General features: G+C 36.4%; 3 protein-coding genes across 3 annotated transcripts; 1 reads left to right on the forward strand and 2 right to left on the reverse strand.

The window, feature by feature from the left end:
• Positions 1-1,320: 1,320 nt before the first annotated feature.
• On the reverse strand, positions 1,321-4,321 carry LOC144444792 (uncharacterized). Its single transcript, XM_078134330.1, has 3 exons — positions 4,086-4,321; positions 3,335-3,492; positions 1,321-2,607 (listed from the first exon to the last, which is right to left on the reverse strand). The coding sequence occupies exons 1-3, from the start codon at positions 4,235-4,237 to the stop codon at positions 2,471-2,473; spliced, it is 447 nt and encodes a 148-aa protein (XP_077990456.1). The 5' UTR covers positions 4,238-4,321; the 3' UTR covers positions 1,321-2,470.
• A 1,807-nt stretch (positions 4,322-6,128) lies between these two features.
• On the reverse strand, positions 6,129-22,267 carry LOC144444634 (small ribosomal subunit protein eS25-like). The gene is made up of 5 exons (XM_078134129.1): positions 22,252-22,267; positions 9,040-9,120; positions 8,380-8,463; positions 7,051-7,234; positions 6,129-6,282 (listed from the first exon to the last, which is right to left on the reverse strand). Exons 2-5 carry the CDS (start codon positions 9,040-9,042, stop codon positions 6,206-6,208), a joined length of 348 nt encoding a protein of 115 aa, XP_077990255.1. The 5' UTR covers positions 9,043-9,120; positions 22,252-22,267; the 3' UTR covers positions 6,129-6,205.
• Positions 9,333-11,407, forward strand: LOC144444258 (uncharacterized). Its single transcript, XM_078133671.1, has 2 exons — positions 9,333-9,407; positions 10,180-11,407. Exon 2 carries the CDS (start codon positions 10,199-10,201, stop codon positions 11,405-11,407), a length of 1,209 nt encoding a protein of 402 aa, XP_077989797.1. The 5' UTR covers positions 9,333-9,407; positions 10,180-10,198.
• Positions 22,268-23,225: the final 958 nt, after the last annotated feature.

The raw sequence follows: 23,225 nt of genomic DNA on the forward strand, positions 1-23,225 counted from the left end.
GCGCATTTGCACATTAGAATGTTTTTCACGTTTGTGCTACGCGTAACTAAACACAAATGTATAACGTGTACGCCTGTACGATAATGCTCCCTTAGTCGTACGCGTTCTAACGTGTAAACGTTAACCTCTCTGTTGAAACATTTTTGTGTCGTTCAAACTGCTATAACCACTATAACTTATTCAATCCTGTCTAGTAACTGATAAATCTCACATCAGAAATCAGGATGTAATAATTATGTAAATGACATGACACAATTTTCTGGTTATCAAAAAAATTAAGAAAAAGCACGTCACAGCCTCAGGCTAGGTTATATAGAGCCCCCCCCCCCCCACCCCGACATTTCCCTATTCACCAACCTCCGTTATTCTGTCTAGACTCAGTAAATACGTTTTCTAAGTACCCTTTTCTCATCCATATGACAAATGGCTAGACCAGGTACTTAGTACTGTCGTGTACACAGACTCTCTGATGCCAGAAAAAAATCGATAACCATTCGACACCTCTTGCATGGTTTAATTCAATATACACCTGGTCCAGCTAAATGTAAATAAACTGCACACTGTCATATATACATGTAATGATGTATTCCAAGTTGGAGATGTCAGACTGCGATATACTAGTACTAAGTTTTATCTTCTACAACCCCTTATCATTTACATCTTCCCTGTGTCATTTCTCTCAAAGACAAGTGTTAGAGAAGCACGGACATTTGTGAGTCACAGGCTGTGTGACCGAACTCGAATATGATGGCCCACTGATGGACTAGCAGTGTGTCTAAAGTATCTAGATACACATAACAATGCCTTAGTAACTCATATAGAGACATGTCGTTTGATTTCTAATCTAGTGACATATGGAAGCTAGAAAGTCAACGACAATTCTCTCTGCTAGAAAATCGTGAAAAGAAAGACCTTCAATATCCGAGCCATATCTATCATCCCAATACCGGTATTCACTACTATGTCCATAGGAACGACCAAATAAATACACCATCTTTAAAGTGGAACTAGTCATTTATTCGTAGATAAAACATCCATCAAAATTAGGGGGGGGGGGATGTTTTTTTCCTCTACGTCATCACCAATTTCCCAAGGTAGAGTTTAAGATCGCCAATAGTAGGGCGCCCTCTATGAATTACATGTTCCATTTTCACAGCTGGCTGTGCTGTGCCGCAAACTTCCATGCAGACAGTAGGCACACACAATTTCAAAGATTGTTGCCATGGCAAAGTTAATAAAAATTCTTTATTTTATTGATAAAACATTTGAAAGTTTGTACATTTTAAGACAAAACATAAAGTAAAATCTTTGATGGTGAGATTATGGATAACAAAAAAAAATGAACCAAAAGATGTTCAGTTGTATATATATTTACAAATCATAAATTTCTATGGCAACTTTCAAAAGACAACAAGCTGTATTTTTTCAGCGAGGGACAAATATTTGCTAAACGATTGTTGTCATTTCAATCCTTATCCAAATAACGTTACGCTTCTTCACAACAAGAAAACTTATACAATAAAGTTATGTGACAGGACCAGGACAAAGGTTAGTCTCACTGCCAGACTTGATTTGATTTAATATGATTTAATTTGATTTAATATGATTGCCATAGTAACATCCATCCATGGCAAGTAAGGGAGAAAAGCCTTAAAAGCCTATATAATCCCTGTAGTGTTCCAATACTGGTCCAAGACAATTTTAAAGTCTTTAACAGTTTCTGCTCCAATGACATGTTCTGGTAAATTGTTGCGTGACACTCATCTCTCTGTAAGGTGCATCGAAGTGCAGTGACTTGTTGTGACAAGCCACTCAATCCTCACGAGCAGTGATGCCGCAGGAAGTGACTTTTTGTGACAAGTCGCTCAATCCTCACGATCCGTCACTTGGGCACACTTTGTGTGCCTTACAGAGAAGAAAGTCATGAAGTCTGACAGCGAGACTAGACAAAAAGTCACCTTACACAAACACAATCCCATTAGACTCTCAGTTGAGTGAGACAGACTTTTCCATGTGAGAGTGTGAACATGGCTTATTACCATGGAAACGAACATATTGGGTTACAAAAATTATAAAAGGTGTTGACAACAGTTATAATTAAAGATATCAACATTGAAATACAATGTGTTTGAGGCAATTAGCATGTTTTTTCCCTTTAAAATAACAATTTCAATCACAGTTATATTACCAGACCCCTAGGAATTTCGGAAGAAAATGTTCAGCCAGACATTCTGTACATGTCATATTTTAGTTTGTTTTAGAACACATTGGATGACACATATTATTGCACCATTCTTTCATAATTCACCTGATTTACCAATTCATTTATGATATAATCAATGTAGCAGATGGTCATTGTCATTTGTTGCTGTCATCAGTCGTCATCGTCGTCGTCGTCGTCGTCGTCGTCGTCGTCGTCGTCGTCGCCGTCGCCGTCGTCGTCGTCATCGTCGTCGTTCACCAACACCAATCATGATCTCTCTTGTTGTCTCTTTAGATAAGCATCTTTATCCTGAATTGCAGCATTCAAAGCAATTTGGACTTCTTCAAAACCAGGCTCTAGTTTTAAAGTGTGATGAAAATCTGTAATGGCTTCATCAAATCGACCTACCAAAAAAGAAAAAATTAAAATTATATTTCCTGAAAATTGTCATTTCCACATTTTTGCCCTCACACGCATACACACACACACACACACACATGTAAATTGCAATATGTACATACATTACATTACATATGAACATATATATATATATATATATATATATATATATATATATATATATATATATATATATATATATATATATATATATATATATATATATATATATATATATATATATATATATATATATATATTATATATTTATATATATATGTTTATATATATGTGTAAATGTGTGTGTGTGTGTGTGTGTGTGTGTGTGTGTGTGTGTGTGTGTGTGTGTGAGTGTGTGTGTGTGCCCCAGTGTGGCAACAATAAGTATGTGTAGTTACTTAATAATTATCTCAATGGGTCATTTAGTTAAATAATATATGACATCTACTTGTTTTAAAGGCCCACTTCAAATTTAGAAGTGAAAAATAGATGTCTGGCAGAAATACAGAAAAGGCTGGTCCAGAACAAAAGAATAATACCGTGTAATCCTTATGATTTCACTGATACAAATGATGTTGGCTTGGTGTTTTACTCATGGGATATTACAGTTTATGACATAAAGATAGACATATTTGAACCCTAGGCTAACAATAAGAGACACAATAAACACAACAGGATCCTTTACCCAATCACATTTACATCTAGTGGTCTTTACTGTTTACAATAACTTACTTAGTCTGTAGTGAATTTGACCTCTGTTGTAGAAAGCTATAGCAAGGTCACTTTGAAGTTCAATGGCTTGTGTATAGTCTGCAATGGCACGTTTGAATTCTACTTGTAGATACTTCTGTTGTCCTCTGTTGTTATATGCCAATGCCAACTTGGAAGCTCTGAAAGAAAATACAAAAGACTTAAAAGCAAAGTCCATTCACCTGAGGTTATTTCTACCTTCAATATATTTGTATTGATTACAGTTATAGCGTGCTATCAACTTGAGGGAAAATCTCAGTCACCTGAGACTCTGTCTGCCTTTAGCAAATTCGATTGACCCATGGATGTATATGAGGGACACGATAGTGTGTTAACCAAATCCCAGTGACTGAGTCAGTCTTGTTTGTTCGTTTTAGTACACTTGTATTGATTACAGCTATCGTCTTATACATGACTTGGGTTATAAAATAGCACTTCGGTAAGTCATACAAGTTTGTCTAAGATCTCCCCACTGACATATCAAAGTATGTATTGATGTATCAAAGGAGTAGAACAAATCGGGTTTCTTTCTTTCAGAGGTCAGTGACTTATAACCATCGATCATCACCCATTAATGCAAAATAAGGTAAAGACAGACGAAGACCGGGATTTTAGATGTGATAGTAATATGGTCATTGTAGCTACACTTCGTGCCTAGTAATATCTAATTACACTTACCGACGTTTTCTTAAATACAATCAATAAACTATGGTTTTCAGTATCATTTACTTACATTTCTGGTCGGTTTGTATCAGACCCGGAAGTTAATTGTTCAATGAATCGAGAATAAAGTTTCTCTGATTCACAGATCTTTCCTGACTCTGATAGCTTTCCAGCTTCGTTGAATATCGTGTCTAGTGAGGGTGAACTGTCCTTATTTTCCATTTTGCTCTATCTCCAAGTATAAACCGGTAGAGAACATGCGAACATGTACACGTACAACACGAACGTACTTTGCCTAGGATAGGAAGGTTAGGTCAAGCAAGGTCAACTTCTCTCCATCGTAGGTGGCGCTCTTTGGAAAAATACTCTTCTCATTATTTCTTTTCTATCTATCTGTAATACCAGCTGATCTCCTTACAGAGATTTTCAAGACACAAATTAACAGATACGAGTATATGACGTATATGTGTGTATATATTCACTTGAAAATAGTGTCAGAAGTTGGCCCAATTTCAATCCGAAGTTCTCTGATTTGTGTTGTCACATCAGTAGAGCCATGAGCTGGACCAACTTTTTCTATAGCTCTGCCCAAAAAATGTTTTTTTTCACACTTAAATTTTAATCCTAATCCGAGCAAAGGCATCATCAAAATGTTGGTAAAGAATGCCCCAGGGCAGGAATTAAATTGTGATATTGCCGGATTGCATGTGTTGTCAATTTTATTACACTGTCTACTCAATGTTCATCACCATTCATCATCAGTAAAAAAGTTTTCCCTTTCATGGTGCATTTCCAAACCAGATAACCATAAAATGCAGACATGGTATTATTGATAGGAGCCCGAGTGTCCCCACAGCTCATTTGTAATTAGTGTGTCTCACTGTAGTCACAACACTGGGAAACATGCACAAAATAGATGCACAATGGTCGAAATAACTTCAGCGGGCAATAGTCTGCATGTGTGAGCAATATCACTGGGCAGGCAGTAGACTATTTAAAGATCATGTGATTCAAATCTGACCAAAGAAAGCTTGTATAAGAATGTTGGTGTAATAAATTTGAATATATATTGACTTCAAGGAAATTGTGTGAAATCCAACATACCAGTCACCATTGTGTTCTGTAGTCCTTGACACATCAAGGTGTCATACTGTGGGTTACGATGGGAAGTTAGTCTGTGGAAAGGTAACATTTGCCAGATCCCTTGAATTATTGCATATAAATGAGCAGAAAAATAAGAAGGGTCTAACCCCGAGACTTGAAAATGTTTGCCAGTCAAGTCTGCGAGCTACGTCATGTCCCTCTCATTACCACTTTATTGCCCTTCCCCATTACTTTATAGCTAGAGATGAGGTCTCTGTTATGAGATCTAGTTTGTAATGATCCATAAAGGGGACACATCAGTGAACCTCAGTGTTTCACTGCACAGATCACAGATGTCCTATGCTATCATATGCAGAATGTATACATGATGTATTTTATTGCAAGGCATCTTAATCTTGTACTGGCTTCTAACTTTATACATGATAACCAATCATTCCTGATCATACATAGCTCACAATTGACCATTTCCTTTCAGACTACCAAAGGAAAAAGTGGGCTACCCACTTCAGAAATTGGTAGCCCAAGAATGGTGACCAGTAGTCTCATGTGTATGAACTGAAAAGAGTTTCTCTATTGGAAATAGGTGCATTTTGAAAACATTAAATCATCGCACAATCAGTGGTAGCCTGAGTGGGCTTTCAGCTGCAAATTATGGTAGCCCACGAGGACTAGACAAAATTGGTAGTCTGTGGACACAGGACTACCATTAATTTCAAGCCGTCATACCAAAATTTTCTCTCGTTTATAGATATTTCAAAATTTCTTGTCTAGTAAAAATCTTGTGAAAAATTAGATTTCAACATGATTTCATTTTATACAACAATTACAGGCAAACTCTTTACCAGTATCACATACTTTTCCAGAGAGGTGAGGGTGAGGGAGTCAGACAGTACAAGTTGTTGGTGGCGCTTCGTTCATCTCCACTTCCATGGAACAGAAACTAGCAAAGCACCACCAATGACTGTCTGACAGTCTTGAAGATGAGTGAAAACAGCACACATTCTAACAATTTCAGTCAAAAGGTGAGTTTTTTAATTATTTTGTAGGCGTTTGTAAAATTACATATCACTTGCACAAAGTCCAAATCTAACTGTCTGCCTCCTTGACTGGGTTTCTTGTGTAGATGACCTGTGAATGGTGCTTCACGACCTCTTTGATCAGCCCTGTTATGAAATATGAAGAAAAAAGATATGATTACTATCATTGAAATTCACTGTAAAAGTACTTTCTTTACGTTATGCTAGACTGTCAAAATAGAATTTGAAGGTCAATTTATTTGCATGTATGCCCATGGTATTGTGGAGCATGTGGAATTTAAGTGATGGTCAAAACCAAGAAATTGATAGATTGTTATTTATATGACACGTCTAGGTAGTACAATTCTGTACCAAGTAATGTTGGTTCAGCTACATAGTGTATAAAATAGATGAGCAACCACTTCCGCACAGTACACTTGTACATATTAATTACTATGGAAGGCTAATGCTATACATGTCTATGAAATATCTACACACCACAAGTTGCATCGTTGTTGGTTTAGGCACATTCCACAGAATGTCAAAAATTGGAGTGCCGAGTTGGACAGAAACTGCATATGTTGAATGTTCAATGCTATCTCCATTCATAACAATCAGAGTTCTCACTGCACATGGTTACAGACACACAAAGCCTAAATAATAATTTCTTAACCTTCACTGACAACTGAATCAAGACAGTCCTGTTAGTAATAACAGAGAGGCTCAAAGTGATATCACTTCGGTGTCCAATTCTCAAAAACTATACACATGTGTAAAAGTACATCTATTCTATTCTGTCCAAAATATCTCTGTCCTTGTTTTTTAGGACAAGGCTAAGGTTACACAATACACTGCCATGAACAGGCTAGGTCTTTCAAACATAAATCTGAACAGAAGGAAATGACATGTAGTTACCTTTCCTGAGAAGCTCTTTGAGGGCAGCTCTTGCAAGAGATCCCCTGACCTTTAACCTTTCAGACACTACAGATGGTGTAATCAATTTGTAACTAGGAACTTCCTTCATCATTTTATCATATGTAGCTTTGTCAAACAACACCAAGTTATTCAACTTGTCACGTACTTTGCCTTTGGACCATTTCTGAAACAAACAAGTAGTGTGTATGTTTGATTAATTTTCACTAAAAACAATACTGGGTATACTAGTGAAGGCAGGCTAGTCCTATTCATGTACCTGGCAATGTTTTCTATCATCACTATCCTCTCCACATATAGTCAAAGTGACAAATTTCACCGAAAATCTGATTAATCTGCCTGCTGGGGGCAATGGTGAACAGCATATGTCAGTAGTAATCCATCATAAATTTTGTTGTGGGTCAAATTGATAAACGCCATGTTTTCTTGTGAGTCACCACACAGTAAGGGATAGGGGAACATCAACAATTTTGGAGGGTCACAAGAGATTGGTGTGTGTGTCAGAGACACATATTACCCTCAAGGACACACTACTAGTGGTGGGGTGGGTATAACTAGCAGTAATATTGATTAGCATTCATATCAAGAAAGTGTCAAGTTGTAAGTGCGAGTGTGGATCAGAGTATGAAGTTGTTATAAGTGATACAAAAACTGTTCCAAGAGTTGCAAAAACACACCTTGCAGCCTAATCAACTCTCTGACAAGACCCTGAAATATCAGTTACTAATAGTGAGAATTCTCGGTTTATTTTTAATATTTTCTGATAGTTGTTTACTCATGTAGTAAGAGCCACATCTGTCATCGGAAGGTTGTCAAACAAAAGCCAATGAGGATAGTACCTCAAGCTGTTGTCACTACCTTTTGGTGCTATGTAATCAGTTGTGGCTTTTAAAGTTAGCAGTATTGCTTGAGGGTCTGGCAGCTAGACTAATTGCCTACGATAACAATCACTAGTGTTATAGCGTTTGTGTATAAAATGTAGAAACTGTAACACTTCCGCACCTGACCAATTTCAGCACTACTTTGGACATTTCAACACCATTACCCAAGATGTTTTGGCACCACTCCCCATGACAAATCGCACTGCTAATTAAATGCTGTGGTCCTTCTTTCATAAACTAACCCTAACACACTCTGGTACAATGCTGAAACGTTTAGGGTAGTCTAGGCTGCAAGTCAGGTGCCCAAACGACCAGTTATCGAAACTGTAATTTTCTAATCTCACAATTCCAAACACAACTGTAGTATTCCAGCATCATCATCATCATCATCATCATCATCATCTTGATTACCTAAACTTTGAGGTCTTACCTTCTTTTTAGCCTTGCCACCTTGTGACTTTGGCTTATCAGTCTTCTTTTTAGATTGCTGCTGTTTTTGTTGCTGTTTTGGAGGCTGAAAAAAAGATACAATTTTGTACAATTAGTGTTTTTTGTGATGGGTGATAAACAGGTAAAATCTACCTGTATTTTACAAACACTTTAAACAGGATTTCCAAAATCATGAAAAAATCTAGGTGATAAGCAACATTTCTTTGATGACCGCATGTCATATTCTGAGATTATTCACAACAACACAGGGCTAAGCACAGGACTGATCACATTCAGGCTCTCATTTCGTTTGTATTTCTATAGCTTTGACTGAAAGACTTGATTAATACATGGTAATAATGGTGACACTCTTGTCAAATAAACCCAGTGGGACTTCTTCTAAAGTTATGCAACAAACATGACTGTCATTCAATAACACGAGTGTGTAGGACATGCATGGGGTGACGGCCATCTTGTAAAAAACGTGTGAACGGGCGCCGTGAAGTTACAGCAGTTTAAAACATTTTTATTGAATTTTACTCATTCTGATAATGACCGTAGTTTATATATATAACAAGGAAGACAGACCACGACACACGATTTGGTATTTCATTATCATTCATACGAAATAACGTTATTTCAATGGCGTCTCTTCACTCACCATGTTGCTTGTGCAAGTCCCCGATCGAAAGGGAGACACGCTGTAGTTCAAAGTATGAAACCCTGTAGCAGGCTCGTTCACCTGAAATATTTTAAAAACTAATTCGAACCAATATTTAAATATAAATCATTTTAAGAATACTATCATACCTTTCGAAGCAGATTTTAAATATATTTTCAAACAAGTTATTAAATTATATATATATAATTAAATACAAGATCTAAGAATTGATATATTTTCGCCTGAAATTGATATGACCTGCTAGGTCAAAGTTTAAAGGGGACGTGTGTTCAGCATGGCGCTGTTTACATATTTACGTTGTACATATTTTGAACTGCACGAAACTGCCGGTGTAACTCTGTGAGGAGGTATGTGTGTATGCATGGAAACTGTGTTGATTTTGTATTATATCCTCTGTGTTAATGGGGGACGTCTTACCGTAACTAACACGCTGAAATGAAAAGTGCCTTGCTTAACTTTTTAAGCAAACATGAACATCTTTACGATGGACACAAACTTCAAAGTTCCATGCAATGACATCTTTGACAAGTAATGTGATAAATTATGGATCATGCAAATTTCATACAAATACAAATGCACGGTTGGATTACATCGCATTCATTCATGTGCATATTGTTGGTGTTAACACTGCATTACAAAATCAACCGAATGTGCATTTGTATTTCTATAAAATTTGTAGTTTTGATGAATATATGTATTAATGTAATAATATTAATACATGTACAGTATAACAGAACACTGATGCTAGTGTGCAGGGTACAGTACTTTGGGTATTTGCATTCATCGATTCATCCATGGATCTATTATTGAGATAGATCTATAATTCATCCAAGTAGGGTTTTCTGATGCACTTTCACATGCAATATGTTCATGAGTTTGATCATAGATTGCCCCAAGTACACCACACTAGCATTCATGTCACAAGGTTCTGTCACATCATCCATTTCAAGGCACACATTATAACAGATATCAACCTGTATGAGGTATGTGTATATGTGAATTTTGTGATAAAAGCAGTGTCACATAGAAATACAATATTGTTAACCACCATTGTATATATTTCACTGTGACCAGCGATTTGATGCGATACTAAGTTTTTTCCATTGTTCATCATTACAGAGTTCACACATTGTTCAAAATGTTTGGACAAATCTCACCGTACTTACCTCACATTCTAAGACTGACTGCAAGGGTGTCGGTATCAAGTCCGCAGAGAAAGCATTCTACAGTCTCCTTGGCAGCCATCCACAGATATGTATGGATAAGGCATGAAATAAGAAGCTGTGGTCGATTCAGTTGTTGCTTCAAAGAACAGAGAACATGGAAGATGCCAGCAGGTTGTAAATCAGTCAACATCTCTCCGTGTCTTATGTCATCAACATTCAGAGACAACAAACAGAAACATAACCAACCAACGCAGGATCACCGCCTCCAAGGAATGAGCATGAAAGTTGATTGTGTAACAGCTGATGATGCTAAGGGACAGCTTGAACATTTCTTACCACAAAGATTACTTCAACTCGGTCTAGATAAAAGACAGGTACATCGACTAATCTCGGATAGTCCTAACATTCTTAAAATTTCAAAGCAGAAACTAGAAGATAGTCTGACATTCTTGTTTGATCTCAACTTTGAACCCAATGACTTGTACAGGATTTTATCACTAGAGCCCGATATTCTGAAAACAGATGTAAACCGACTGAACAGTCGTATCAAACAGTTCAGAAAGTTAGGTGTACAAGAAGGGAGACTGCAGAAAATGATTGCTTCATGTCCCGAGTGTCTGTTGTTGTCAGTCAAACAATTTAACTTAGTCATTCTGACTTTGAAAGACAGGTGTACTTTTACCAGTGAGCACGTCAAAAAAATTGTGCAGTCGTCTCCCTCTGTGTTGAAAGAAGACCCAGAGAAGATCGTGAAGAAGTTACATTATGTCTATTTTGATATGAATCTGAAAAATCTGGATCAAATTGTGAATGCCAGATTATTTAAACACAATATCTATCACGTAAGGAGACGGCATATTTTTCTTGAACGGTTGGGGTTGTACGAGAAACCTGATAAGAATGGACAGACCAGGACTCGTAATCCATCTCTCAGAGCCATCATTGACTTTCCATCACAGCGGTTTGCTAAAACTGTTGCCAAGTCGACCGTTGAGGATTATGAAATGTTTGTCAAGAGTTTAAAGAAAGAAGATAGTCTTGATGATAGTGGCAGGCATGATGATGTTGATGATGATGATAGCGATGATGATGATAGCGATGATGATGATGATGATGATGATGATGATGATGATGATGATGATGATGATGATGATGATGGAGATCGATCTAATGTCAAGTGAATGAATATTTAGTAAAAGTGAACCTGCTTCAGTTAAACAGAGCAAAGGCAAATACAGACAAATACAACTGCTGACATCAGACCATGGACGAACAAAACCTGTTACAAACAGGGAATATAAACAACTGAATTGGATTAATAACACATGGTACAGCATATTGGAATTACAGAGACTTATTTTATCATTTGATAGGAATACATGTATATGGCCTCCTCTCATACATGTACATGTAATAGTTCACGTTCACAAACAAGTTTGAAGTTTCCCAGGCATTTCACATAAACGTAGAGGCCATAAAACTGTTCGTATCAAACCATGGAATGTAATACAAGTCTCTGCTGTTCCAACCTGATGTGCCAAGTGTTATTAATCCAATTCATTTGTTTACTTTCCCTATTTGTAACAGGTTTCGTTTGTCCACATTCTGATGTCAGCAGTTGTAACTTTTCCATCATCATGTTTCAGGCAAGTATCTAGCAAGTATACATGTATCTGCAAATACTTCAATGTATGGAGATAAAGTATGCAATAAAACTATGTGATTTATACTGACTAGATTCTGTTTTTCTAATATACAAGGATAACTTGTTAATAGTTAAAGTGGCCGTAGGGATGAGGATTGGGTATTTCTTTTGGATTTTTAAGTTATAAAACAATTTCATCATGGCTTCCTACTAGAAAAATCAGTGCCATGAGTGTTTTGCAGCTGAGTGGTGGATTACTTGGGGCAATGATATACCTCATCAAGCATAGTTTATGAGCAATTTGGAAAACATAATAGCGATTTGGAATGTTGTGAGCTCCTCAGAACCAGTGCGTTATACAAATGTAGACATGGTTGTCATGGCGTGGAACTACCAGGGAATATCAACCATATTTTTTGTTCAAAGACATTAACTTCACTTGTTCATGGTATACTATAAAGTAGGCCAGCTAGGTATCTATAGTCAGTGTTCCCTCTAGAACTTTTATTACTAAAGGAACGGTAGCGCATTCTGTAATTGCTTATTGTAGATGAGAATGGTGTATCAGGGGTCAGGTGACTGTTGTGATGTCAGTTTTTGCATAAATGAAATGGTTTACTGATGATTAAGTCAAATTAAGAACAGGAAAGCATTTTACTACATGTATGTATGTGATGAGGACTGTAAACTAAACTATATTTGTCATACACATGTAGTCTGAAAGGTCTACCCAGGGTTGAGTGCAGGGGTGAACAAATCCACTGGTCCTGGGTCTGGGACTAGCGATTTTTTGGGGGCGGACCACACAAATTTTACCTTGTTTGGTCTGTTGGACCAGTACCTTACTGTTAATAACTATGATATAAAGTTGTCTGAATATACAGGTTCATATGTAAGATTTAATGTTTCACATTAGTGGGACCTTGGACCACTAATTCTTTCAGCAGGACCACTGGATTTTTTAAGGCACTGGTCTGGGGACCACCAGTTCACAAAATGATTCGTTCACCCCTGGAGTGTATTATATAAACTTAACAGTGCCTGGCTCTTTCAGACTATATTTGTCACATATCAGAAAAATATGAAAAGTAATTTGAGGCTATTTTGGTAGTCATGACTGATTACCAATGGGAAGACTGGGATGGGACTTGAGCTCCCATATTGCTTTAGGGCCAACCTTCACTAGTACACATTTAGTGTGTAGAACCCTATAGAACTGCACATTTGTTTTTGGACAATTTGTACACAGGTAGGCGTAGATGCAGGAAATAGAACTACGAAACACATGGTGACTGGTCTCTCTCAAGCAACATCATATGTCTGTTTCTCTGTGAGCCTGAGCCACCATAGCACAATCCATTTCCATAAGGCATTATAAGTACGTGTATCATTTAACTCTGTTGGGGTTGGGGGGGTTGGGGGATTCCCTACAGGAAATGAGACATATGGGTGATGTCTTAGTTATAGCAATCTGTATACACTGTCCATGCATGCACTCATATCAGAAGAACATCAAGACTTGGCTTCAGTAGCTTCCATGTCTATTTATTTTGCATCTTCAAGCATTTCTTACTGACATAATTATGATAAAAGTCTACTGCATGCTGGTACTCTTTCTCTCTTTTACTTGTGTACATACAAATATAAGGTCTGATAAAGAAAATAGTGTGTTTCTGATAACCCGACTGACCCTAGTTTAAACCACTGATCCTAAACATTTTTTACATGCATAAGAAAAGGTAAAACTATATCAATTGTAATTGACTTCTATTTCCCAGTTCTTGCCAAAGTATCTTTGGTTACTTTTTAAAAAAATCACATTCCAGAGAGAAACGATGTCTTTTAAGACTATAACAGCACAGTCTACATATTGTGTTTGTCTACTTCTGAATCACATAATTGTCTTCATTTACTTCTTTTACAATTCATCAACTGTTATAGAAGCATGTGACCAACGAGTATCATGTCATTGGGTTGAAATAGATTTTAAAAAAATGCAAAATAAAATAAACTTCCTACCTACCTACCTACCTACCATATTTAATGAAGTCGTGTTATCGGAAACAAAATTTTTTATTTTATTTTTGCCTAACTTATCAAAACAATGATTCCATAATCTATTCCACATTGCAATTCTATCTCAATAGTGTGTACAAGTCTGAGTATCTCTGAATAATTCCACATCAGTTTCTGTTTCACCATGTTGAGCTGATAAAACACCAAGGACATATACAACTCATATATTTTACCATTCTGTTCTTAAATTCACTCAAATTTAAACTACTTCATGTATGGGCAGCACTTGAGCTAAAATGAAACCACTCTGGTCATTTTTTGGGTAAAATGTAAACTACTTCATATATGGGCAGCACTTGGGCTAAAATGAAACCACTCTGGTCATTTTTTGGGTAAAATGTAAACTACTTCATATATGGGCAGCACTTGAGCTAAAATGAAACCACTCTGGTCATTTTTTGGGTAAAATGTGAACTACTTCATATATGGGCAGCACTTGAGCTAAAATGAAACCACTCTGGTCATTTTTTGGGTAAAATGTAAACTACTTCATATATGGGCAGCACTTGGGCTAAAATGAAACCACTCTGGTCATTTTTTGGGTAAAATGTAAACTACTTCATATATGGGCAGCACTTGAGCTAAAATAAAACCACTCTGGTCATTTTTTGGGTAAAATGTGAACTACTTCATATATGGGCAGCACTTGAGCTAAAATGAAACCACTCTGGTCATTTTTTGGGTAAAATGTAAACTACTTCATGTATGGGCAGCACCTGAGCTAAAATGAAATCAATCTGGTCATTTTTTGGGTAAAATGTAAACTACTTCATATATGGGCAGCACTTGAGCTAAAATGAAATCAATCTGGTCATTTTTTGGGTAAAATGTAAACTACTTCATATATGGGCAGCACTTGAGCTAAAATGAAACCACTCTGGTCATTTTTTGGGTAAAATGTGAACTACTTCATATATGGGCAGCACTTGAGCTAAAATGAAACCACTCTGGTCATTTTTTGGGTAAAATGTAAACTACTTCATATATGGGCAGCACTTGAGCTAAAATGAAATCAATCTGGTCATTTTTTGGGTAAAATGTAAACTACTTCATATATGGGCAGCACTTGAGCTAAAATGAAACCACTCTGGTCATTTTTTGGGTAAAATGTAAACTACTTCATGTATGGGCAGCACCTGAGCTAAAATGAAATCAATCTGGTCATTTTTTGGGTAAAATGTAAACTACTTCATATATGGGCAGCACTTGAGCTAAAATGAAATCAATCTGGTCATTTTTTGGGTAAAATGTAAACTACTTCATATATGGGCAGCACTTGAGCTAAAATGAAACCACTCTGGTCATTTTTTGGGTAAAATGTAAACTACTTCATATATGGGCAGCAGTTGAGCTAAAATGAAACCACTCTGGTCATTTTTTGGGTAAAATTTAAACTACTTCATATATGGGCAGCACTTGAGCTAAAATGAAACCACTCTGGTCATTTTTTGGGTAAAATGTAAACTACTTCATATATGGGCAGCACTTGAGCTAAAATGAAACCACTCTGGTCATTTTTTGGGTAAAATGTAAACTACTTCATGTATGGGCAGCACCTGAGCTAAAATGAAATCAATCTGGTCATTTTTTGGGTAAAATGTAAACTACTTCATATATGGGCAGCACTTGAGCTAAAATGAAATCAATCTGGTCATTTTTTGGGTAAAATGTAAACTACTTCATATATGGGCAGCACTTGAGCTAAAATGAAACCACTCTGGTCATTTTTTGGGTAAAATGTAAACTACTTCATATATGGGCAGCAGTTGAGCTAAAATGAAACCACTCTGGTCATTTTTTGGGTAAAATTTAAACTACTTCATATATGGGCAGCACTTGAGCTAAAATGAAACCACTCTGGTCATTTTTTGGGTAAAATGTAAACTACTTCATATATGGGCAGCAGTTGAGCTAAAATGAAACCACTCTGGTCATTTTTTGGGTAAAATTTAAACTACTTCATATATGGGCAGCACTTGAGCTAAAATGAAACCACTCTGGTCATTTTTTGGGTAAAATGTAAACTACTTCATATATGGGCAGCAGTTGAGCTAAAATGAAATCAATCTGGTCATTTTTTGGGTAAAATGTAAACTACTTCATGTATGGGCAGCACCTGAGCTAAAATGAAATCAATCTGGTCATTTTTTGGGTAAAATGTAAACTACTTCATATATGGGCAGCACTTGAGCTAAAATGAAACCACTCTGGTCATTTTTTGGGTAAAATGTAAACTACTTCATATATGGGCAGCAGTTGAGCTAAAATGAAACCACTCTGGTCATTTTTGGGTAAAATGTAAACTACTTCATATATGGGCAGCACCTGAGCTAAAATGAAATCAATCTGTTCATTTTTTGGGTAAAATGTGAACTACTTCATATATGGGCAGCACTTGGGCTAAAATGAAACCACTCTGGTCATTTTTGGGGTAAAATGTAAACTACTTCATATATGGGGGCAGTGCTTGAGCTAAAACGAAACCGTTCTGTTCATTTCTTTGTTCAAGTGTAAACTACTTCATGTATGGGGGCAGTGCTTGAGCTAAAATGAAACCACTCTGTTCTTGTCTTCATATTTCTTGGTAGATCTGATGTGACAAAGATGACTCGGTGATAGATTTGCATGTGTTCTTGATACAGTGGTTCAGCATGTAATTATCAAAAGTTGCACTGATCAATGTTCTGTGCTGTCTTAAAGAAGCTTACCAAAAAGTTGTCAGCAGTCTAAGGGCTACGGCTAAATAGAATGCAGCATAGCATACCTTTCAAAGGCCAATCTGTAAATAAAGGGAAAAAAAATACCATTTTGGATAATTTTTCTTCAGTAATATCAGTAAACTTATGCATTTGGAAACAGAATCATAAGCATTTAATTGACCATGTAAATGAGTAATTTTTACAAAACCAATCATTCTCTTTTGTCAAGAATTAGATCAAATTCTTGTGGAGAAGAAGTTAAAACTGAAATCATAAGAAAATAAATACCTTAAAAAATAGAATAATCATGACATCAATATTAACCTTTAATTTATTTACAATCTTGTTTGTTTGGTACTACTGTGTATGGGAAGCCGTTCAGGCCAAAAGTATTTTTTTATTTTAACTATAGTATTTTATATTTTTCGTACTTACAAACTAATTTTAACTGTTTATGTACTTTTATTCCATGGTTACATTATTTTAATTGAAATAAGTTTTCATTTATTTGAGAATATTGTTTTATTTTTCGTCAAACCAGAATTTTTTAAAGGATTATATATAATTGAAAGTCAAAATATATTTTTTGTTAAAGTTTTTTATTTTATTTTTTAAATTTTTAAATTGTTTTTTTTTTCAACTTTTTTTTTTCTTCTCAACTTTTTTTTTTGGCCGAGTCTGCTGACCAGCGCCTGTCACGTCCTTCGACATCCATTACGACGTGTTTCGGCGTCAAATACACCTTCTCATTACCTTCGAAATTGGTCGCTCAAACATTATATCAGATCTCAAAACTGTTAATTTACGTGTGATAGTATCTGTTTTTTCCAACAACCGCGACTTCAGCCGCGTACACACGTGTACACCGTCACGTTAAGGTTATGACCGCATGTATGATGTATTACATGATGTAGTACGTAGGACACGATCCATGTGCAACGGGTAAAGTAGTTAATCTAAAACAACTAAAGTTTGTTGCATCAATAACAATTACATTCATTATTGTGAAATTGACCAGAATTGAAATAAGATGGTACACTATATACTGTGAGTGTAAGCAAAACAGCTTTAGGAACAAAAACGTGAGGAAAAGCGAACGTGTATTTCCAATGGGTCAGTCAGGTACTACTTCTAGTACGAGCGCACACATGTTGACGTCGACCTGCTGTATTACATATCAACCTAAACCAGCTTTTATCGCCTTGTTACGTTATTATCATCATCATCGTCGTCGTCGTCGTCGTCGTCGTCGTTGTTGTTGTAGTAGTAAAGATTCAGTTTACTTCATCGTACATTGTAGTATACATTCTCTTGGTGTTCTGAGTACACATGCATGTATCATGAAAAGTTGAGAACAACACGTCTACATATGTAACACAGCAGGTCGACGTCAACATGTGCGCTCGTACTAGAAGTACCTGACTGACCCATTGGAAATACCTTTACCCATTGCACATGGATCGTACGTGGCTGAAGTCGCGGTTGTTGGAAAAAACAGATACTATCACACGTAAATTAAGTTTTGAGATCTGATGTAATGTTTGAGCTATCAATTTCGAAGGTAATAAGAATGTGTATTTGATGCCAAAACACGAGTGTGAAGCTATCATCATATTCATATTCATCTTCACTTTCAAAAGTTGACCTCCACGCTCAATGTGAATATATGACGATAGCTTCACACATTCATCATCAGTAAGATTTGAAGTCTTCCGAATGGGTACGAACACGCGTTCGGTGAATCACATATCCTTAATCGACATGTTGAAATCGTTTGATTGTAATTACTTTCCCTTGATTTGCGTGGATTTTTATGCTCTATTTTCATTTTTGCCAGAGTATCAAAGTATTGTTGTCATATAAAAAACTAATTTGGATGTTTAGTATACCTTTCCCATATCTTTGAAAATGAAATATCAGTATATCATATGGGTGTACAAAACACCTATATGAGTAATGTAATAAAATACGGCCTGGCTGGGTGTGTTTTGAATCCGTGACATCAAGTGACAAGGTGATATCACTTGGCCACTTAGTGTCATGGATTGTTTTGATTTCCTGCAGTGCCACTATCTTTCAAACCTACTTAACAATTTTCACAAATTGTCAAAATACTGTTGTCAAGACCACAATTATCACAATGTATGTAGTTCCCTTGATAGGGGAGGGGCAATGCAATTGATTGTAAAAAATATGGTCCATGACAACAATAATTCAAGGTGCAAATTGGATACTCTGGCAAAAATAAAAAGAAAGCATGCAAATCCACACAAGTCAAAATTGAAAATTAATTACAATCACATGATTTCAACCTGTCAATGAAGGATATGTGATTCGCCGAACGCGTGTTCATACCCATTTGGGAGACTTCAAATCTGATGATGAACGTGTGAAGCTATCATCATATTCACATTGAGCGTATAGGTCAACTTTTGAACGTGAAGATGAATATGAATATGATGGTAGCTTCACACTCGTCGCCGAAATGCGTCGTAATGGATGTCAAAGGTCACGCCTCGTACTCGTGACAGGCGCCGGGTACGAGCACGACGTGCTCTGCACCGGTGCCTGTCAGCAGACTCGGCCAAAAAAAAAAGTTGAGAAGAAAAAAAAAAGTTGAATTTTTTTTTTTTTTTTTAAATTTAAAAAATAAAATAAAAAACTTTAACAAAATATATATTTTGACGTTCAATTATGTATAATCCTTAACTGTTAAACTGTTAAAATTAGTTTGTAAGTACGAAAAATACAAAATACTACAGCTAAAATAAAAAATACTTTTGGCCTGAACGGCTTCCCATAACTGTGCTTAAATTATCAAATTATAGTTTATATTGGTGTGCAATTTATTTTTCTCTTTATTGAATAACACTTTGTTTCAGCATTGTATTGCCATAAAAATGGTCACATGTACATTTGGAATACTCACAGATATTACTAGCCACTTTCTGTGTCCAGAAGACTGGCATCTTCCTCTTCCAGATTATTTCTGGGTGATGGAAGGGCTTCCATACATGGATTGGGAGTGCAGGATTGAATGCACCATTTGAATATGAAAATGATGAAAACCAACAGGAGTACACAAGCTCCGACAAGCACTGTTTCAGCAGATGTTTTCATCCTTTCTGCAAGAAATAATCAATACAGCCACTTGTATTGCAACAGAACTCCATGACCATGAGTACAAGTGTGGTGTATTCATGGTATTTGCATGAGTGCTTGCTGTGTTCTCTGCAGCAGTACTTTCATGCGCATAGCAAGGGAAAGTGCAGCAGAAAACACTGCAAGCATGAGTTTAATTACTCCTGCGTATACCCACAATGAAACTCATGTGGAATGCGGTTCCGTTATTATTACATTATGTTTTAATCTGATACAGCAGATTTCTGTAAACTGACAGTATGTGATCATGTACTTTTGTGTACAATGAATGATTGTGCCCTTCTTTGCATATAATTTGCATGCAGGTATACAATAATATTTTTGGTATATTATCACTAGTGCAAATTCTACTAGTATGCGTATCCACTGGTGCAAGTCATCTCAGGTACATATGTAATAATTGTCAATATTTGTATTCAATTCTAATCGTGTAAATATTTATGTTTGGTCAAGATAGATAGTATAGCTATATCCATACAATTATATGATAGAACTCCATTACTGTAAGTGCAAATGTGATGTACTTGGGGTATTTGCATGAGTGCTTGCAGTGTTTTCTGCGAAAGTAGCGAGTGAAAGTGTAGCAGAAAACACTGCAAGCGTGAGTGTAAATACACCTGAGTACCTGCACCAGCACTCACGCAGAATTGGATTCTGTTATTATTACATATTTATCCGAAACAACAAACTTCCATAAAATGACACTATGTGATGACACTTGTATCAAAAATAAATACCCAATCCACATCCATGTGGCCACTTTAATTATTTATTTTGGTAATTATTCATATCCAAGTTATTGTTATTTCAAAATATAATCTCATGTGATGCTATCAGCCAGCACTCATTGTCTGTACTATTCTATGAGACTGTGCCTGCTAGATCGAAGGATTTAGGCCACTCCTTGAACTTGTGATTAGAAGTTCAAACAGAGGTCACACACACACACACACACACGCACGCACGCACGCACGCGCGCGCACACACACACACACACACACACACACACACACACACACACACACACACACCCACACAGATAGAGAGACAGACATACAGACAGACAGATGCCGGGTGATGCCTGTAGCACTACTGGACCTCAGTTGTGCTAAAAATCAAATAGACATAATAGTTTCTGCTTCTGATGCTTAGAACAATTGTTGTTATGATGGTACTTGTTAAATTGTTTGGACTTGATGAAATACTAGACTTTGGCTTGGAAACTTATTATTGTTGAATAGGTGGCTGGTCTCATAAATCAGCCTTGAAAGGCTAACACCTATCAGAACATGACAATATTTTATTGCAACCAAGTCTGGTTGCTGATGTGGGAAATTGGGTAGATTAGTAGAGTCATGGTTTAGATCCTGATAGTGCTGAACAATATGGATCTTACAGTCTACCATGTACATGATAAAGTGGTAAATTTTAATAACTGAATTTTCTAAAATATTTTGATGTTTAACCCAAGTTTGGAAAATAAACATTATATTTGAGAAATACTAGCCTTACTACAGTCACCACAAAATACTGAATGGTCTGATCTTGTTAACTTAAGAATTGTTTTATGTGTGATACAAACTAGAGAATATACAGCAAAACATGGTTGGATACTACGCCATTTTGTCATATTTATTGAGGTTTAAATATCGGCTTGTGTTTCAAGTACAGCATTTATAGGGGTTGGCAAAATACCAAATAGCGGAATGCAAACTTTGCCTGTCAGTACATGTAATTCATAGCTGTAATTTACAAAATCAAACCTACCTTTAGCACTAGAAGTTCTTCCCACAGTCCGTAGAAGAAATGGTGACGTGTCGCAAGCTTCGTCACACCCACGACATACATCGCGTGTCATGACATCATCGCATGATAATATGCTTTTGTACGCATGCGTTTAGGTAGGCAATAATTCAGGCCGCCAGTTATTTCATGACGACAATTGACACGGCACGCTTCCAATTGTATTCGATTAGATCATTTAGAGAAGGTAAATATTTGGACATTTATGAGATTTAGAGCCCCACTCTGGAATATCTGGCCCTGGTACATGGTTTATGATTCCTTGAGAACATGCATTTTTGATTGTTTATCACATTGTGAAAATATACAAGATATATAATTTAGAATCAGTACTTTAAATTGGAAATGCCAAAATTATCATGAGGTACCCATGAAGTTGGCAGATTACTACAAGCATATGATAATTTCATTACGTTGGCCAGTTTTCAAAGCACTTAAGATCATGTCAAAAATAGACAAAATATGGTGTCCACGGTAATGATGCCAAAACACATCATCTGTAGATCTGCAGCCACTACTGTTGTTAATATTCACAATAAACTGTACAGTTTATGACTCTCGGATACTGAAATGTTGCACAACAAGAAATTTATGTTAACAATGTGGAGTACAAATCAATAAGAAAAAAGGCTTGACATACAAGATTGTGTTGTAGATCATCAATGTGTAGTGGGACATGTGTAGACATGTATTTGTATATGAGGCAAGTTACTGACATCTGCCCTCAGGTGCGAGTGTGACACCTTGAAACCAGGCAACCGTGGTATTGTAGTACTGCTTTGTTATAACACAATACATTTGAGGATTGTAGAAGTTGTATTCCTAACACCATTGTTATTTAAGAAAAAAAGTTGAACGATATTGTTTGAGAGGTAACATGGCTGCCACTTTCAGAAAAACCAAACACCTTTGCATGCAGTGTTCATACATGGCATGTCAGATCTACCTTACCTCTAGATGGCAGTACTTCTACAGCACTTGTCAGTCACATCTCACCACTGAGGGGAATGCATATACATGTATACTAATCCAACTACTTTCTCAATGGTTTAAATTATATAGGACCAGTGCAGGAATGTTTTTTGTTTTCCAAACCAAGTACTACAGGCTTAGTCTGCATCCATCAAATTTAGAAACTACCTTTTAAATGCCACCATGTCATATCCTATTAATTTATGACAATCACGGAAATTCTGTAATTCTCATATATTCATCTGTTTTATGTATTATGATGCAGGTGATCACACTGAAGACACATTGCATCATGCATCCCACTACTCGTTGTACACACCATTTCATAGATATAGACCCATACTAAGCTTTTACTACGCTGGCAATCAAGGTCTCAGTTTACCAAGATAAACACAGAACTGAAACTATTGTTGTGACATATTAATAAAAGCTATTGAATGGATTTTGGTTTTAAATGTATTCCTAGGAGGGTGGCATTTCTGATGACATCTGTGATCTTGAAGTATAATGTTTGGCGATTTGTGTACACTATCTTGATTATTGGTCGTGGTACAGGGTATTTTTTATCTGCACAACAGAAGCACCATTATTACACTATGAATATCCAACAATAATGAATTTTATGTCTTGTCGCAAATCTTG

Source organism: Glandiceps talaboti, chromosome 13 (genome assembly GCF_964340395.1).
Source record: "Glandiceps talaboti chromosome 13, keGlaTala1.1, whole genome shotgun sequence".
Lineage (NCBI taxonomy): Eukaryota > Metazoa > Hemichordata > Enteropneusta > Spengelidae > Glandiceps > Glandiceps talaboti.

What these genes read in the sequence shown, in the direction of transcription:
- LOC144444792 (XM_078134330.1), bottom strand. Translation starts at nt 4,237, where the DNA reads ATGGAAAATAAGGACAGTTCACCCTCACTAGACACGATATTCAACGAA. An exon ending in GATACAAACCGACCAGAAAT is followed by an intron (nt 3,493 to 4,085) that starts GTAAGTAAATGA and finishes ATTTTCTTTCAG; the next exon opens with AGCTTCCAAGTTGGCATTGG. An exon ending in TCAAATTCACTACAGACTAA is followed by an intron (nt 2,608 to 3,334) that starts GTAAGTTATTGT and finishes CTTTTTTGGTAG; the next exon opens with GTCGATTTGATGAAGCCATT.
- LOC144444634 (XM_078134129.1), bottom strand. An exon ending in GTGGCAAGGCTAAAAAGAAG is followed by an intron (nt 7,235 to 8,379) that starts GTAAGACCTCAA and finishes TGTTTGTTTCAG; the next exon opens with AAATGGTCCAAAGGCAAAGT. An exon ending in CAAAGAGCTTCTCAGGAAAG is followed by an intron (nt 6,283 to 7,050) that starts GTAACTACATGT and finishes ATTTCATAACAG; the next exon opens with GGCTGATCAAAGAGGTCGTG.
- LOC144444258 (XM_078133671.1), top strand. Translation starts at nt 10,199, where the DNA reads ATGTTTGGACAAATCTCACCGTACTTACCTCACATTCTAAGACTGACT.